We start from the raw sequence: 13808 nt of genomic DNA on the forward strand, positions 1-13808 counted from the left end.
GATTGGAAAATCTTGAATGCAGGAGAGAAGATAATATTGCAACCCTATCCACATTTGCTGTAAATAAAATCTCTTTTGAGTCAAGCTTGACTCCTAGTGAATACATAAATACATCAATTTGGTTTACTTGGCAACAAAGCAGAAGTGGCTTGCCTCTGCTTTCTTAATTTGCTTGTTTACTCTGTTGTACATTCTGCTGTGTTGAGTAGGGTGTATCCTAGGGGAAAAGGTGTGCAAGGTGACTGCCTAAGATTCCTACCTAGGCTCATAAATATTGTGGCAACTTGCCAAAGAAGGAAGATGTCCATTATGTCTTCTCAGCTTATGAACATTACAATATTGTATCTATGTATCTACTTTTAGTTAGATAAATACCCAGGAAATGCTGACTTGGCAGGAGCATTGGTACGAGTACTAGTATTCACAGTGTTTCTGTTCCTTTTCCCCTTTTATTCTACAGAATTAAGTATTTTATGTACATTGGAACCAGTTAATGCCCTTTAAACAGTTCTGTTTAGTTGTTCATAAGCAAGAAAGTCACTGCAGGGAAGATCAGTGCCAAAAAGCACAGTCAAAATCACTTTAAAACTTGTGTGTGTGTGTGTGTGTGTGTATTTGTATACATATACATATATACGACATATATGAATATTTATTTATTTTACATACACACACACAGACACAAAATCAATCAATGTTGCAGGATACCTTGTAAGATTCTCACTGGAAAAAAAATGTGGCCACTTTCCCCTCTTTAAAATTTGTTCAGGTCTCTATCAAAAGTCTTATCTCTCTCTATATATCTCACATCACAATAAATTAACACTGCATAGTTCATTGTCCTTGTTTTGCTTTTGCTCTGAAAAATTATTGCAGTACAATTAATTCCTTGATGGAGTTCAATATGGAGCAAACAGGACAGGTGTGTGGGTCGTCCGTATAGGTCCGGGGGCGGGTCGAAGAAGTGATGGCGGAAGTGCAGAAGTCTGAAAAAGAGTAGCTGGTGGGGCTGTTCGAAGACTGAAAGGGGAAGTTACAGCCACAGCAGCAGCTGCAGCTGCAGCTACCAGTGGATTTGGGAGAATCCGTGGAGCCCCTGGTTTTGCAGCTTCTTTTGAAAATATAAGTTTGACCTGAAGGAGGAGAGAAAACATGACAAGAAATGTTATTTGTTCAGATCACAAACACTGAAGATGAATTTTTGTAGAAAATACCTAACTTACTTGATGATATTACAAAAGGAAAGGTAGATCAAAGGTTTTAAAGGAAAATAATATATAAAAAAGAAAGTAAGGAAATAAGAACAACAGAAAGGGGGACTAAAATAAGTAAAAGAAATAGAAGCACAATATACTCTGATAATCAATATTTACAGATTTTACACTGGACAAAGCAAGTTCAAAATTTTCATGAGAAGCGTTCACATTTTGAGGAAAGCAAAGAATATACAGTATACTGTTTATTTTCAATTATCTCCAATATACATCTTTTTGGTATCCCTATTATCAGCCTTCTTGTGAACAAGCTGTCTCTTATGTGAAAGGTACATAATGCAAGGCTTCATTGTGCCTCCAGACATTGTTTCCAGACAGAATTCTTTATGTGACAGAAGGGAAAAAAAATGTATGGAATGAGAATAATATTAGGGGTATGTGGAATTTCAGAAGGGATTGCTTCAATGAAGCCTTAAACAATGCACCCCCTTGAAGCAAACCCATGAAGCAAACTGGCCCTTGATTCCAAGCTGGGCCACTTGGCTTCACTTGTAGAAAGTGGAGAAAATTCCTGGTGGATGGAAATGGCTTCACCTGCTTTGTCAGACAGATGTGGCCTCAAGTGAAGCATCAAGATGGAGTGTATCACTCCTGCTCTGCAAAGCACAGGGTCTACACACCCTAACCCTTTATTAATTTAATTTTCATTTAAAAAAAATAAAGTAGAACTTTTGTTCTGACTCCACCCAGTTTGTTTTGCCTCTGGCTATTTTTTAGCAGGCAGCAAACTTGGCCTTCTGCTCAAAAATAGTTGCACACCTCATCCTCATTGTTAAGTGTCATTACACTCTTTCCTTCTTTTTTATTAGATTTTATGATAACCTTCTTCTAAAGAATTATGAGTGGAATTTCAATGTCCTCAAAAGGAATATGCAGGGGAAAGGCAATAGCATACCAAAGGAATCACAATTTATATTGCAGTTTTAGACTCACTTACCTGGGAGTAAAGTCAGGTTGGATATTTGTCTAAAACTTGAAACACATAATTATTCTTTTGTTCCCTGCCTCTTTTTTTCTGGTTAGTTTCCTCTTTCATAAGCAGAAATGCTTAACTTGGGGAGGAACAGGAATGGGCTAGCTTATGACAAGTAGCTTATATTCAATCAAGGAAATATAAAGTTACTCTGAGGTTGTCAGTGACCCTGGAAAAATGGATTCTCTCCCCATAGCACACAGCAGAACTGCTCTTCAAATTCTATTTCCAACAATACCGTATATCAAAAAGCTCACTCAGAAAAATCATTTGCTTACCCCAAGTGGGTGTGTTCCCTTTTGGAGTTTGTTGTAGGGACTGTATTTAGGTTTCGGGGGCTTCCCAGCAGCTCTGTCTTTGTGCCTTCTACTGCTTATGTGCTGTTTGAAAGCAAGCATTCTTTATTACTACTATTCTACAAATAAACAAGCTTTCACTACTGACTTCAACACAATACTTTTGGGCACCCTGAAAAAATTAGTTTGTCCTATTTTAACACCACACATGTTCGCAGAAATAAATCTATTTTTCTGGTTTATCTGAAATGAAGAAAACAGGGGATGTGTGCTATATAAATTAACAAGGTCTAGTTGTGTAAACATCTTAAATGGAAAACGATCTGGGAGCTCAGGTTGAGCTCATTGGTAAATAATCTCACTGAATTTTAGTCTAATACAGGTACTCCTCACTTAAAAACCATAATTGGGACCAGCAGTTCTGTTGTTAAGCAAAGTGGTCGCTAAGTGGGAAATCATGTGACTGTGACTGTGCTTTCCTTTTCCCCACTCCCCCACCCTTTGGAATGCTCACCCCAGCTCTGGGATAGCTAGCTAGCCTTCCTGTAACTGACAAGACTAATCAGCTTCACGTCTTCAGCTTTTGTTTGCCTCCTAATGATCTTACTTGAGCCTCCTTTTTTTCCTGCTCCCCCACCCTTTGAAATGCTCATCCCAGCACTGGGATAAGTAGCAAGAAGGGAATTAATAAATTAATTTGTATTTACATCCATTGGAGAGGGAGGGATTATGCTGGCATCGGCAGCCATGAGGGTGCTATGCAAACAGCCCAGTGTATTCCCCATTGTGTGCCTGCTTATTCTCTTGTAATTCCTTCCTCTCCAATCTTTCTGCTCTGCAGGGAGAGGAGAAAAAAACAGGTCAGGCACAGGACAATGCGTCCTGAGTGTAATGGTGATCACATGACTGAGGGACACTGCAAAGGTCGTATATGTGGGCATTAGTCATAAAGTTATTTTTTCAGCGCTGTCATAATTTTGAACAGTTGCTGAATGAGGCGGTTGCTATGCAAGGACTTTTTGTGGATTGTTGTGGAATTTACTGAATGGTAATGGCTTAATCCTACCTTTCTTATTTTATAAACTGTTGTATGAGGAATAAATCCTGAAATGTCACAATCCTCCTCATCAATAAAGGGTAAAACGGTAACAAAGGGGGCATATTTTTAAGATGGAATTATACAATGATGGGAAAGCTCTTATAATAACAACTTTGATAAAAAGTATGTAATTTTAGCAGACACAGATTTCTCCTTCTGCAGAACAAATGTACCACTAAAATTCCCTCTTTTTGCTCAGCTGTTAAAGACTCAAGATCCATATGTCCCTTAGGTTAGGTATTTTCAGAAACACATACTGTATGTGTAATACTCAGGATTGGGTTATGTACTGCCTTGATCTCTTAACTACTAGGTTCTATCCATGTGAACAAATAGCAGTTGCCTTAAACTGCTCTCTGTGGCACCTGCATCCATATGACTGTAGCACCTCATTCCACAGAGAAACATCCTGCCATTTTATAACAAAAATCCACAAACTGGAATCTGTCAGCAGTATTTCATGCTTAGAAAGCTGAGACACATAAACAAACATTGGATTGGTATCCTATTCTTTTGCCCTTTTAGCTACTATTGCCATAGTCTGGGGCGTGTGAATACCATGACCTGATACAAGGGCAGTGCCTTAAACATGTTTTAAACTGTGTGGTAAGCAGCCTTGGGAAAACTTATTTTGAAGGGTGGCATACACATTTTGAACTAAATAAATATCCTGAATACCATTCCCAATGCCTAAATCAGCCTTCCTCAAGATAATGCCCTCTCAGATTATATACACAATGTGATTACAGATATGAGAATGTTTATAAAAATGACCTCATAAGGTTAATAGGATTTCTAATTTTGAGGGAGAAGAGTTTAGCTTACTGGGCCCAATTTGATACTTCTCAAGTCCAGAGAAGAATCTGTTTATAAAACAATTCATACTCATCAAAATATCATCCATTTTTCTGCAGAAGACACAGAGCAAGTGAAATGACAGAACACAAGGGTACATTATGTCATTCTCAAATAAATTAAATCGACATAATTGTCAACATATGACAGCTTACAGAAAATATAATTCAGCAAAACAAAAGCATCATCATCAACAAAATTATCATGAACCATATGGTATGGCTGTGCAAACTGTTCAGAAAGATGCTTTGTGGCTTTGGAAGTAATCCAGCAAATGTGCCTTCTGTGCATGGATATGAATGTTCAGAAGGCTGGAAAAGGATCTGAAATGTTCATGATAAACTTTTCAGAGATATGATACCTTGCTGTTCCAAACAGCAGGTTTGGATTGTGAAGTGTCTATAGTTTGTACATCCCTACCATGTTGATAAGAAATCAAAGAATCAGGTGACTGATTCACACTGCATAATGTTTTAAACATCATTATCTCAGGAGCATATGGAGACATTGTTGGACCCATAGTCTGGCTGCACTCAAATAGATGTGTTACCTCTCATCTCTATAGTTGGAAATACTATGGCTTCTGTTACAATGGAAGTACCTTCTGGAACCACAGCATTGTTGCCGAAATTACAGCAAAACTGGAAAGCACCAGTTCCCGCAAATGGTGCCTTGACAAGTGGTGCAGCCTGAACTCAAGGCCATCAGTGGTCCCACAAACTCCTAAAGATTGGCAACTTTACTGATCCATATTTAAGAACTTTGCACTTCTGGAACTGAGGAGCAAGAAAAGACACATGCTGCCAAAGTTTAGTACCTGTTTAAGTTGTGTCTCAGAGTTCACATGCACATCACAAATTTCACAGTGAAATGTTTTGTTCTGAAGTCCTGTGTTTCCTTTATTGATGGGTCCTTTTCCTTTGACACCTGCCCTAGGAAAGGCTTTGATGGTTCCACTCCCATTACGGGCTTCTAGCATAGTTTTGTGCTTTGTGCCTGAAGATGTTAAATATACAAAAGAGTATATCTTCTTAGAAAAAATGTTTGAATAAATCCTTCATCCTCCTCTAGATCAACCTTCCCCAACATGTGTGGACTTCAACTTCCAGAATTCCTTAGCAATATGGCCATAGCTTAGAATGTTACAAAGTCCTCATATTCAAAGAATGTTCATGCTGGGAAGGCTGTTCTAGATATACTACAGGTTCTATCCCAGGTAATTTTACAGGCACCGATCTGTATTCTCCATATTGACTTGATAAAAGCTAAATCATATTAGTATTGCATATCCTTATATCTAGCTATTAATGTTGCCTAAGTAATTTTAAATTTATATAAAAATTGGGAAATCATGGTTCCATAAGTTGGTGGTTTATTTCCATACACTGGTGACATGATTCCTAGTGTGTCCAAGGTCCATGCCACATATGGCTAATGGGCCCCAAGTTATTCATTCCTCAACATTTATGCTAAGGAAGCTGTCATTAGTTTGTAGTGACATGGGAGGGAAACCTCAATGAAGTTAAGTGGAGGGTTTATTTTGATCACCAGCTGCAGCTAATTAAACATGTCCTCCCACAAAAAGATAAAAGCATTCACACATTGGTTTGAATCATTGCCACATATTCTAATTGGTTTATTAAAAGTAATTTTGAAAACCTGCTGCTAGTGAAGTAATTGGCACTATCTCAAAGAATGCTTTTGACAGTGCACAGTCCATTGAGATGGATGGAAACTAAGTGGCAACACAGCTACCCTTTTTTAAAGAATGTATGCTTTGTTTCTAGAAGTCTTCACTGGGAAAAACATTGCTTCTAAAAACCTTACTATCTAAAAGCTTTAATAAAAGTCTATATAATAAAAGTCTATTCTATTCCATGCCAATGCAGGAAAGTTCCCCAGAGTCCAGGTATCTTTATTTTTTTTCATTTTTAAAGAGCGGGATGCAGAGTTAGCATTTCTCATAACAATTTAAAACAGAAATTATTATTGCTGCCTAACATTTTATAAAAGTTAGGCAGCTAATACACAGAATCCTTATGAATCCCAAAGGAACATTCATACTAATAGATTGCAAAGATTGTTGCCACTGGGAATTTCTCAGATTTGCCAGCTCCGAATCCCAAACTGATCTCTTTTTCAGCTTAGTTAATGAATCAGATTGAAAGTAAAACTATTTTCAGAGATTGCAGATAAGTGTGAACAAGCCACTGAAATGACAACAGTGATCTTCTATGTATATAGGAGATATTATTCATTCTTTGCAATAAACCATGATAAAGAAACACACAAGACAGTATGTCTCCTCTTAAAGGAGGAAAAATAATGCAATGTAATCTAAAACTGGTTCTAAAAACACCAAAAAACATATAAATAGGTGACATCAGATACATTTTTTTAAAATGCTATGAAAGATAGTAACAGTTGAAAGCAACATTTACATGCCCACTGTTTCCAAAACAATAACTTTAATATTAGCATTAATACAAATGTATATGAATAATTATTTACATAAATGAGACAAGAGCCTACAAAGAAGTATTCTAAATAATGTTATGTTGTTGTTGTTTTAATTTATAATTCACCATTGTACCCAAAGAGTACCTGTTTTGTATACATGAAAAATGAACTCTAATTTTAAAACAAGATATTTCTTATGACTTGGACCAATTTAGACTAATTTCTTTGTGTTTAATATCTCTGTGTGAAAGGTGAAGGGTCCCCTGTGCAAGCACCAAGTCATGTCTGACCCTTTGTGGGGATGCCACTTTCACGATGTTTTCTTGGCAGACTATAATGGGGTGGTTTGCCATTGCCTTCCTCAGTCGTCACCTTCCCCAGCAAGCTGGGTACTCATTTGAGACCTCGGAAGGATGGAAGGCTGAGTCGACCTGAGCCAGCTATCCAAGACTCCAGCTTCCGCTGGGAACGAACTCAGGTCATGGGAGAGTTTCGGCTGCAATACTGCTGCCTACCACTCTGTGCCACACGAGGCTCTATATATATAGAGAGACAGAGGCTATATATACGTATAGAGAGAGGATGGATGGATGGATACACACACACACACACACACACATACTGATACAGTATATTATTAATTAGGGGTATGAGAGAAATCCATCAAGAATGTCTTCTGAAACAGAATGGTACCATTTGCTGAAATGAAACCTGTGGCAACACAAGCTGGTACTGAATATACCGCAATTAATCTGCAGCATCTGTCCTGAAACAGTGTCTACTTAAGAATCTGCACTGAAAAATTCACACCCTTGGGAAAAGAGTACTAAAATGTGGACTTGGGAAAGTTGGGTTTAAGATGCATACTAAATATGTATCATTGAAAGTGGAATCCAAAATCAAATGCAAATTTTCTTGCAGTTTAAAAAAAACTGAAAGCTAAGATAGGAGTTTGACACAACGGCTTAATGATCGAATGTGGGTGATGCTGATGTAGTCCAGGTATATCAATAAAACTAGGACTAAGGAGACCGGGTTCAGGTGCACCTCAGCTGGGAAGCTACTGGATAACTTTAGGCCAATCAGTCTCTCTCAGCCCCAGCTAACCTACCTCATAAGATGCTGTTAAGGGGAAAATCAGAGGAGGAGGGAATACTGCATACACCACCTTGAGCTCCTGGAGAAAAGGCAGGATAGAAATCTAACAATAAAATAAATACATATATGGAATATACAGTACCAGGGATGTTCAAGAAGGATTATTTTTGAATACTTTTGACCCTATCAACATCAGAACTATGAACAAAATACACAATAAAAATAACAAGATTGAGAAACGAAAAAAGAAAATAAATGTTGATGCCACGATAAATTCAGTCTAAATTTGAACAAATGTTAACAAGATATTCCTTGCTGATAATGGAGAATGGTTGACCACATAAAATAAGGTATAGCTAACAAATACTACACACACACAGAGAGAGAGAATTTGTTAGCTATACTTTATTATTAGCTTAAATAACTGAATGAGTAAAATGAATGGTGGGGTTAAAGGCTAAGTTGGATTACTGACATTTTTATTGTGTTTGTTTTATTGTTTTAATACTCTACAAAAGCAGTGGATCATAGCTTGTACATTGTACTGCTTTTACAATCTGGGTTAGATTGGAGCCTAACAGTATTAAGTAAAATATAGTAGTTAGAACTCAAGTCCAAGAGAAATTCAATAAAGAGGGAAAACTATGGTTTGGATATCAGGGATTTTTTTCTTTAAAGATTTTCAGTTATGTTTTAGAATATATATTGTGTGTTATGACATACATCTAGTTAGATTGCTCATAATATCTCCTTGAATTGTATTTTCTAAGTGGCTGCGATATCATTTAGTCTAAGATACGTCATTTGATGAAAGGTGTCAGTGCTGAATAATGGAAAAGAAATATTTTGATTAGTATGCATGTATGTGTGTGTGTGTGTGTTTATATATTGTTTTTTCCAATATGAGAAATGCAAACTTCATGTTAACTGTCCCTTTCAAATTCTGCTTAATGTTATGCACCTACCCATACTAGTTACTGCTTTCCTTTCCTCTAAAACAGTATTCAGTTAATGGAGTCGCCTGCTTCAGCAGTATTGAAAACTGATATTTGAGGAAGGGACCTGATCACTTCCATGGATCAAAAAGTCCCCTTTTCCCTTTTATAAAGGATTTCTTTTCTTGTCATTTTTGTTCTTTAATCGCTAATGAATTCATGGAATTGCTGGCTTTCCCTGCTGCAAGCCATCTAATCTGTTTGAAAGAAGATAATTGCAGGGCTCTTGACTCAGAAAAAAAAGGGCTCCATCTTACCACTGTTGTGTGCCTCCAACTGGGAGGCAGAGTTGACAGCAACCTTGCATAGCGAACAATAAAGCAACCGTTTGGCCTTTTCTTCTTCTGTCTCTCCCAAGGAGTTCACACTACTGCTGGTGGCTGTGGAGGGGAATTTTTCGACTTTTGAGGTGATTTCAGTCATCGTTACACTGCTCTTCCGAATTGTGACAGCTGGAGTTGTTGATATTGCTGGTGTCTCTGTTGTACTATCTGTTTTAAAGACTGAAACAAGAAAAGTAAGTTATGAACAACTGTTTCCTTAATACTGTTCTGGAAATATTGGGTGAAATATGAAACCTGTCATGAGAAGTGGCTTAAACTGGAAAGAAACCTATTTCCGTGGAAATTCAAATTAGAAGCAGTATTGTAACAACAATAAGGACTGTAATAGAGATCTTTGGTATTTACTAGATTCTCTCATTCTGTCTGTATAAACATGAAATGATAACAGCAACAACATCTCTCTGTTCCAAGCCATACAAAATGACTGCTTCTTAATCATTCAGTGGCAGGGTGGCTATGAATTAGAAAATGGAGAAAATATTGTTGGTAGCTTGCATTTAGCCGCTTGTACTGAGATTGATGATAAAATAGAGAATGGATGCTAAGTGAGTAATCCTTGCCATTAATCTACTTCAGTCAAAGAGCACTTCATAAAATGTTGCTGAACATGATAAATTCATTCAAAAGACTTTTGAGCTGGTCATTCTTCCTTAGGGGATATGCCAACATTCAGAATAATTTATGTCAGAAAGCGAAACAAACTCTGTAAATCCATGTGTTCTACACAAATCAGTAATATTTCTCTCCTGAGAATGAAAAGCTTACTATACCTCTAATATTTATAAGAAAACCAAGTATCATGCCACAGATTCCAATTTACTGCCCTTGAAAGCTTGACAAAGACATTAGCTGTTCAAATATTGTCTACCTAGCCTGTGTGGAAGAATATAAAGTCTATTGGGTTGGATCTGTATTTAGACAAGGTGATGAAATCCTGCCCTCTTAACCCCACAAATTCTTTGCAATCACACAAAAATATTACAGATTGTCAGGAAACCCTGCGTTCCCTATCTTTCAGATTGCCTCCTAGATATCATGTTGTGTTGGTATTTAGAAATTTCAAGACAGGTCCTATAAATTGCTGTCCTGAACCAAATGTTAAGCTATCAGAGCTAAACAACTTAAGGTATTGTTAAATCCATGAATGGATAGTTCTCATGGTTTTTGTTAGCTTTTGAAGTTGCAGTGAAAGCACAGGGAATGGAAATCATATTAAGGATAGGTGTTTAATCAATCCTCCCGCACCAGTTCCCTGATGTATAATTTATTTCACTTGAAATAAGTCAAAACTTCCCCCCCTCCAGAAATAAAGACTACTGTAAGAAAAATAAATAATAAATTCAAGCAGGGTCAGCAGAGAAATACTGAAATGTAATAAAAGGGCTACTTGGGGCCAAAAGCTAATAAACTTTTGTGAGATCAGCAGCCGTGGGAGAATGAATCCTTAATATGAGGAATCACCATTAAAAGGATTTTTTCCCTGTCTTTGCTTTTACTGTATGATGGGCATCCAGATAAAGGTCTTAATGCAAAGAATGTTTCACATGAAAGAAGGCAACATATGACATACATATTTCTTCCTTTGCAGATTTACTTAGATGAAGAAAATGGTATAAAGGAAAAGCTGAATAAAAATCCTTCAACAATACCAACTCTTCAACCTAATTCTTTCCCCTGCTCATTGGCCCTTTAAGCTAACTAATGGAACTTGGTGGAATTGCCGTTCATGAAACAAGGAAGGCCTTCTTAAGATTAGAGGTGAGCCAACACATCCACTCCAATGCCCAGCTTTAATCTCAAAAATTACTCTTGGAATTACACTTCTGCCATTTCCTTTTACTGTAAATCTTCCCTGCTTTAGACAAGTTCCTAAGTAACATTTAAAATATTTTTAGAGGCCCACTAGTGGCAGCTGAGCTATGGCTGCTTCCACAATTATTTCTTCCCAGAGGCACTTAGCTCTGCTTTTGCTACCAGAAGACCCAAACACCTCGCAACCTGTGTCTTAAAAAAGAGAGAAAATAAACATCTAGGAGAAAATAGAAAGGAGAAATTGTTTCAGCCCACTCCTGAATCATTCTGACATTTCACTTTCAGAAATGGGCAAAAGTGTCCCATCTCTAAATTTGACTTCTTGAAACAAACCACGAGAAAGCCATCCTTTACTGAAATAATATGAGTTCAGGGGATAACATACTCTGGTGAAGAAACAAAAGGGATAACTATCTTAGAAGATGCCTGCCACCTGTAAAGTCTGGAATGCGTTTTCTTCTTCCTCCGTTCCATAATTCACCTTCTGGAGTGTTTAGTCCTACAGTTCCAACATGATTACAGTGTAAGTTATCTCTTCATTTGGGGAGTCATTCAGCTCTAACAATCCTAGAGGTGAACAAAAATTGCCTCTATAGGCGGGAGATATAATCATGCAGTATAATTAGAGCAGTCAGTTGTATTCTCTGGGGGAAAGGTAGGAAGTATAGGAAAAAGAGAGAGAACAGACTATTTATTCCTCTCTTTAAACACCCTCTTGTCTTTCTGCATCCTTTTATTGTTTGATCTATCATCATCACATTTATTACAGCCCTAAGGCCAGACACAATAAAACTATACAATAGTAACAATTGTAACAATCTTACATTTATTTATACACACACACACACACACACACACATACACAAAAGCAATTAATACACTACAATCCAAAATTAATTAAGAATGAAAATACTAAAATGAATTGAAATAAAATACTATGTTAACAACTTCAAAATCTAAGTGATGGTGCGGCATATTGTGCAGATGGTAGCGCAAAACTGGGCAACCTGGGAGGATATTTTTGGGACCTTGTCCGAAAGAAGTAACATTAGATAGAAGTCATTCTCCCTGCCTGGAAATCTCTACAATAATGGATATATAAGGATCTGTCTAGAATCCTTATATAGGGAACAATATAACAACATATGGCTTAGGGTTTCTAATGAGCCATCACCACATGGACATAGTCGAAGGTGCACAGGAGTACCCTTAAAATGTCCAAAAAGGACTGCTGAGGGCAGTGCGTCCAGCCTGGCTAAAGTGAAAGCTTTACAAAATTTCAAAACTGTGATAGATGATATATAAGAAGCTGGAATGAACCCTTCCGGAAGAAAATGACAGATATTGTTTAAGTCTGTTGCTTAATGTTCTTTGACACTTCAAATCACCTGTCGCATCAAGAAATGGTTTTGATGCACATGCATGTAAAGACTGGGAAAGTGGACTAAAGTATTACTTTTGCTTTAAGCAGCACTTGAATTTTGACAGAGAGGGTCCAGAAGAAACTAAAGAAGAGGTGTGAGGTGTATTCAGCAGCAGCTGAGCCATACAGTTTTATGATACCAGAAACCTTGGTTTCCTACCAATGCCTTAAGAATGGAAGGATTTCAGAAAGAACCATTTTATCCAGAAATTCATTATGTGATTGTTCAGTTTGACCAGTTTGCTTAAATGGATATGATTTGCTCCATTGAGGGTCCAGTTTCTTGTCATTTGTTTCAAAGAAGATATCGAAACCTGTAAATTTTGGCCTCTTGAATACAGTAACACAAATTATTACCCATTGTATCTTTATTTGTGAGCTGTCCAGAGTTGTTGGGAGTTGGGCAGCATATAAATGTAATTAATAAATAAATAAAAATAAAAAGAATAAATGCAAAGAGAAGTACTAGTAGTAGAGTTCTTGCCTTCAACTTTTTCATTTATCTGACTCCTAATATTCATCTGTGGAAATCAGAAAAATGATTGTAGGGATTAGTGAATTTGTCAGTTTTGCTTTCTTCCACATTCAAACTTTTCAAAAACCACTTTAAATATTCAGGTCTTGTTAAAAATAAAACATATAAAATCTTCATTTCATACACATTGACTAAAGGGCACAGTTATTAAAAGATTTTTAAAAAGCCCATCAGAAAACAGAAGCGGAAATCCCAATAAAGTGCGGTAAATATGAATGAATACACAGATTCTGCGAAAGGTGTTAAGAAGTAGTACTTAAATTCCTATGAGTGGATGGACAAAGTTGTTTTCTCCTAGATGCATTTTAGCCGTAAGTTCTTTCCATCCAGTTTATGAAGAAACTTGCAAATTTTGATCATTGTTAAACACACATGCACAGGTAGACACACAAAAATTCTCAAGGTGGGATGAAGCTGACAGTGAGTTCTCTGAGGCAATCCAGAGAGGTTTATTGTCACATGTGGAATTCAGTGTGGATCCTCCATATCCAGTGTTCTACTACGCTTTCTACTGCTGAAGTCTCCCTTTTCTGTTGGGAGATATTGCAGGAGGGGGCATGAAGGATGGCACTCTCAGTGGCATCTCCCCTCCTTGGGGTAGCCGTTCCAAAGGAATGAGACAAGACTGGCCCCTTTCTCATGAT

General features: G+C 37.2%; 1 protein-coding gene across 1 annotated transcript in view; it reads right to left on the reverse strand.

The window, feature by feature from the left end:
- Positions 1-809: 809 nt before the first annotated feature.
- The window catches only part of ZNF385D (zinc finger protein 385D), a 197270-nt gene continuing 184271 nt past the window's right edge, over positions 810-13808 (reverse strand). Inside the window, exons 5-8 of the mRNA XM_063303891.1 lie at positions 9308-9553; positions 5315-5493; positions 2526-2627; positions 810-1133 (exon numbers count right to left, since the gene is read on the reverse strand). Coding sequence (XP_063159961.1) covers positions 900-1133; positions 2526-2627; positions 5315-5493; positions 9308-9553 — 761 coding nt within the window. The 3' untranslated portion in view covers positions 810-899. The remainder of the gene's footprint in view (positions 1134-2525; positions 2628-5314; positions 5494-9307; positions 9554-13808) is intronic.

The sequence above is a fragment of the Candoia aspera genome, chromosome 4, assembly GCF_035149785.1.
Source record: "Candoia aspera isolate rCanAsp1 chromosome 4, rCanAsp1.hap2, whole genome shotgun sequence".
Taxonomy (NCBI): Eukaryota; Metazoa; Chordata; class Lepidosauria; order Squamata; family Boidae; genus Candoia; species Candoia aspera.